General features: G+C 48.3%; 1 protein-coding gene across 1 annotated transcript in view; it reads left to right on the forward strand.

Annotated features, from left to right (window-relative positions):
• The window catches only part of CTDSPL2 (CTD small phosphatase like 2), a 27,421-nt gene extending 24,305 nt beyond the window's left edge, over positions 1-3,116 (forward strand). The window contains 2 exon segments of the mRNA XM_077473886.1: positions 1,432-1,511; positions 2,966-3,116. Of these exon segments, the coding sequence (XP_077330012.1) occupies positions 1,432-1,511; positions 2,966-3,101 (216 nt within the window). The 3' untranslated portion in view covers positions 3,102-3,116.
• The last annotated feature ends 2,616 nt before the right edge of the window (positions 3,117-5,732 follow it).

The raw sequence follows: 5,732 nt of genomic DNA on the forward strand, positions 1-5,732 counted from the left end.
AAAAAAAAAACTGGACACTTTATTTATTCATTCATATAATTTGTTGCAACTTTTCACTTCACAGGGTGTTGCTATTAGAGTTTAAAGTGGAAACAATCAATGTTATTTATGTTATGTGCTTACTTTATTGGATACATTTGAGATGAGAGTGTGAATCATTCGCATATTCACTGCGTATTTAGCGTCGCTCATTCTACACTGCTTGGGTAGAATTTTTGCACAACTGCAAACCTACCAAGACATGGCCGTCCACCTAAACTGACCGGGCCGGGCAAGGAGAACATTCATCAGAGAAGCAGCCAAGAGGTCCATGGTAACTCTGGAGGAGCTGCAGAGATCCACAGCTCAGGGGGGAGAATCTGTCCACAGGACAACTATTAGTCGTCTCTCCACAAATCTGCCCTTTATGGAAGAGTGACAAGAAGAAAGACATTGGAGAAAGAAAGTCATAAGAAGTCCTGTTTGTAGTTTGTGAGAAGCCATGTGGGGGACACAGCAAACATGTGGAAGAAGGTGATCTGATCAGGAGACCAAAATTCAACTTTTTGGCCTAAAAGCAAAACGCTATGTGTGGTGGAAACTAACACCACCCATTCCCCTGAACACACCATCCCCACCGTGAGACATGGTGGTGGCAGCATTATGTGGTGGAGATGGTTTTCTTCAGCAGGGACAGGGAAGCTGGTCAGAGTTGATGGGAAGATGGATGGAGACAAATACAGGACAATCTTAGAAGAAAACCTGTTGGAGTCGGCAAAAGACTTGAGACCGGGGCGGAGGTTCCCCTTCCAGCAGGGCAACGACCCGAAACATCCAGCCAGAGCTACAATGGAATGGTTCACATCAAAGCATATTCATGTGTTAGAATGGCCCAGTCACAGCCCAGACCTAAATCACATTGAGAATCTGTGGCAAGACTTGAGAATTGCTGATCACAGACGCTCTCCATCCAATCTGACAGAGCTTGAGATATTTTGCAGAGAAGAAGAAGAATGGGCAGAAATGTCCTCTCTAGATGGGCAAAGCTGGCAGAGACACCCCCAAAAAGACTCGCATAGAAAGGGGGTTCTACAAAGTATTGACTCCGGGGGGCGCCATACAAAATGTACACTCCCCCCCCAATTATGTGCCACTTTGTGTTGGTCCATCACATAAAATACACACGTCACATGACAAAATGTGGAAAATTCCAAGGGGTATGAATACTTTTTCAAGGCACTGTATATAATGAATGACTGAAGAAAAAGTAAATGTATTGGGATGTTATACTATTTTATTTACTGATGTGTGTTCTCTGTGACTGGATGGGGGAGGGGTTTGTGGTGTCATTTATTTGGTTGGAGCTCTTCTGAGCCTCTCTTATGACGCACAGCGCAGTTTGAAGCGTTTGTAGTATTTCTTTCTTCTATTATTGGTCTCTTCATTTTGCAGATTATCCTTTTTACGGCGTCGAAGAAAGTCTATGCAGACAAATTACTGAACATTTTGGATCCCAAGAAACGGCTAGTGAGGTATTCCTGTTTCATCCGGTCCTATTCGGCTCTCCTCTCCTCACTCATCCTCCTCCTCTCCTCACTCATCCTCTTTCTCCTCACTCATCCTTCTCTCCTCACTCTCCTCCTCCTCCTCCTCACTCACCTCTCCTCTCCTCACTCATCCTCCTCCTCTCCTCACTCATCCTCCTCTTCTCCTCACTCATCCTCCTTTTCTCCTCACTCATCCTCCTTCTTCTCCTCACTCATCCTCCTCCTCTCCTCACTCATCCTCCTCCTCTCCTCACTCATCCTCCTCTCCTCTCCTCCCACTCCTCCTCCTCTCTCTCTCTCTCCTCTCTCATCCTCCTTCTTCTCTCCTCTCTCATCCTCCTTCTTCTCTCCTCCCTCATCCTCCTTCTTCTCTCCTCTCTCATCCTCCTTCTTCTCTCCTCTCTCATCCTCCTCCTTCTCTCCTCTCTCATCCTCCTTCTTCTCTCTCTCTCATCCTCCTCTTCTCTCCTCTCTCATCCTCCTTCTTCTCTCCTCTCTCATCCTCCTTCTTCTCTCCTCTCTCATCCTCCTTCTTCTCTCCTCTCTCATCCTCCTTCTTCTCTCCTCTCTCATCCTCCTTCTTCTCTCCTCTCTCATCCTCCTTCTTCTCTCCTCTCTCATCCTCCTTCTTCTCTCCTCTCGCATCCTCCTTCTTCTCTCCTCTCTCATCCTCCTTCTTCTCTCCTCTCTCATCCTCCTTCTTCTCTCCTCTCTCATCCTCCTTCTTCTCTTCTCTCTTCACTCCTCTTCCTTCTCTCTTCACTCCTCTTCCTTCTCTCTTCACTCCTCTTCCTTCTCTCTTCACTCCTCTTCCTTCTCTCTTCACTCCTCTTCCTTCTCTCCTCACTCCTCTTCCTTCTCTCCTCCTCCTTCTCTCATCACTCCTCCTCTCCCTCACTCCTCCTCCTCATCTCACTCCTCCTCCTCATCTCACTCCTCCTCCTCCTCTTCTCCTCCTCCTCTTCTCCTCCTCCTCTTCTCCTCACTCCTCCTTCTCCATCACTCCTCCTCCTCTTCTCCTCACTCCTCCTCCTCCTCCTCCTCTTCTCCTCACTCCTCCTCTTCTCCTCACTCCTCCCCTCACTCCTCCTCCTTTTCTCCTCACTCCTCTTCCTTTTCTCCTCACTCCTCTTCCTTTTCTCCTCACTCCTCTTCCTTCTCTCCTCACTCCTCTTCCTTCTCTCCTCCTCCTTCTCTCATCACTCCTCCTCTCCTCACTCCTCCTCCTCACTCCTCCTCCTCTTCTCCTCCTCCTCTTCTCCTCACTCCTCCTCCTCTTCTCCTCACTCCTCCTCCTCCTCTTCTCCTCACTCCTCACTCCTCCTCTTCTCCTCACTCCTCCTCTTCTCCTCACTCCTCCTCCTCCTTCTCCCTCACTCCTCCTCCTCCTCACCCCACTCTTTTCTCTCCTTACCTGACTCCTCTTCTTCTCTCCTTAGACACAGACTGTTCCGGGAGCATTGCGTATGTGTGCAAGGAAATTATATTAAAGATCTAAATATCCTGGGGAGGGATCTTTCTAAAACAATCATCATTGATAACTCACCACAAGCCTTCGCATACCAGGTGAGATGATAAAAAAAAAACTATTTTTTTTCACAACTTTTAAAACTGATATTCTGTATGTTTGTGTTAATTATATAAAGTTGATTTTCATATTTAATACAAATTTGATTGCAGAAATGATTAATAAGATTCCCAGCAGTGTTTTTGACTTGCCCGGCCACTAGATGGCACACGGCCCTGACTCATTCAGCGGCGTGACGATGATTAACAAGCGATCAAATACCGTACGCTGGGCCGGGTGGGTATTGCTTTCAAGGTCTGGGCAGAAAAAAAAAAAATGTTTTTCTAGCAGAAATCCAAATCTCGTGTTTGTGCAATGACTCAAATCCTAGTATATAGTCATTTTATGTTAACCACATCAGCCCCGGAAGAATTTACCCCCTTCCCGAACAGAGCATTTTTGCAATTCAACACTGCGTCGCTTTGAATGACAATTGCGCAGTCGTACGATGTTGCATCCAAACAAAATGTCCTTTTTTTTTTATTTTTTTTATTTTACTAGTAATGGCGATGTGCGTTTTTTTTTTTTTTTTTATTGGGACTGCGACAATATGGCGGACACATCGGACACCTTTGACAGTATTTTGGGACCATTGTCATTTATACAGCGATCAGTGTTATAAATAGTGAAGATATTTATCAGTACACCATGGAACGACATAAATAGCGCCCAAACTGGTAATTTATTGCATGATCACAACACATGGAGAGTGCAGCGTTTCGGAGACATGCAGGACTACTTCATCAGGCATGTGATAGCCACTGATTACTGTCTAAATGACACTGGCAGGGAAGGGATTAAACACTAGGGGGTGATCAAGGGGTTAAGTGTGTGGATGGGCTACCACTAACATGACAGCGATCACCGCTCCCTATCACGGGGGGGGGACAGTAGATCCTCTGTCATGTCACTAGGCAGAACAGGGAAATGCCTTGTTTACATAGGCATCTCCCCGTTCTGCCGCTCCGTCTCACGATCGCAGGCCGCCAGCAAACAGAGTTTGCGGGCATGTGCGCAACCACAAGGGGGCAAATTCAAAGGGATGTACAGGTACGGCCATTTGCCTGTATGAGCCATTCTGCCGACGTATATCTGTGTGCGGCAGTTGGCAAGTGGTTTAAGAAGAGTACAATTTCCACAGCATTTCAATAATAATTACCAGTTTTCATCATGGCATCCTCCATCAGTCCCCCCCTTTTTCATTGGGCGTCCCAGTCAGAGTACATCCGAGACACCCCCACCGTGCATTGGGCGCGCCAGTCAGAGAACCCCCCCACCGTGCGTTGGGCACCCCAGTCAGAGCACCCCCCCCCACCGTGCGTTTGGCGCCCCAGTCAGAGCACCCCCACCGTGCGTTGGGCACCCCAGTCAGAGCACCCCCCACCGTGCGTTTGGCACCCCAGTCAGAGCACCCCCCCCCACCGTGCATTGGGCGCCCCAGTCAGAGCACCCCCCCCACCGTGCATTGGGCGCCCCAGTCAGAGCACCCCCCCCCCCCCCCCCCCCCACTGTGCATTGGGTGCCCCAGTCAGAGCACCCCCCCCACCGTGCGTTGGGCGCCCAAGTCAGAGTGGGCATGATATTGGTGGTTGATAGGACAGCAGTCCTAACAACCAGTTGCTGCAGAAAAGGAGGGCTGGGGTGGGCGGGGGGGGGGGGGAGGTCTGTACAAGGGACTGGCTGGTGGTCTAGATATAACCTGCCCCGCCATTAGCGATGCCTGACCTGGGTTATTAAATTTTATAGCTGTAAATGTATGTATACCCAATTATAAAAACATTTCTTTTTAGATTTCAACACAATCCATATTAATTTCTATAATTCTATGCACTTAAAGTGGTTGTAAACCCTTACAACCAACTTTGACCTACAGGTAAGCCTAGATTAAGGTTTACCTGTAGGTCCAAGAAATATCTCTTAAACCTACACGGTTTAGGAGATATTTGCTGAAAGACAGGCACAGTTTTCTACGGCGCATGTGCCATAGACAGCGGCGCGCTGTGGTCAACGGCGATATGGCGCGAGTGGCGGCTCCTGTGCGCATGCGCGGGAGTGACGTCATCACGGCTTCGCCGAATGACAGCGGAGGAGCAGCGAGACCCACCGAGAAGATGGTTGCGCCGGACTACAGGGGACAGCAGTGACTTCGCTGGCTCCTGTGTCAGGTAAGTGACACATAATGGGCTACTATGCGATGCGATGCGATGCATAGTAGTCCATTATGCTTTACCTTTGCAGGGAATCAAAGAGGAAGTAAACTCATCAGGGTTTACTTCCTCTTTAAAGTGGTTCTGCACACATATTAATAACATTTTCCCATTCTGTTCCCTCCAGACCCTACATTTGATAATGCCACAGTGTTTTTATTTTTTTTGATCTACCTTTTGTAATTAGTAGTCTTTGATTTTCATCCCCTGCGGCGATGGGCGGTCTCTTGCGGGATCAGCATCACTTCCTGCTGAACCCCGCACTGTCTCCTGGGATCTCGTCCAAGTAATCCCAGGAGACATTGCGGCTAATACAGCCGAAATCTCGCGAGATTTCGAGAACGTGACGTCATCACGCCGGCCACGTTTTGGAGGGCGATTTGAATTTCGCCATTGTTCTCCAGGGCAAACTGGTAAACATGACACAGCTCT

This window comes from Lithobates pipiens, unplaced genomic scaffold (genome assembly GCF_037356315.1).
Source record: "Lithobates pipiens isolate NorthernLeopardFrog02 unplaced genomic scaffold, aLitPip1_a1.2 Scaffold_8, whole genome shotgun sequence".
In the NCBI taxonomy this organism is placed as follows: Eukaryota; Metazoa; Chordata; class Amphibia; order Anura; family Ranidae; genus Lithobates; species Lithobates pipiens.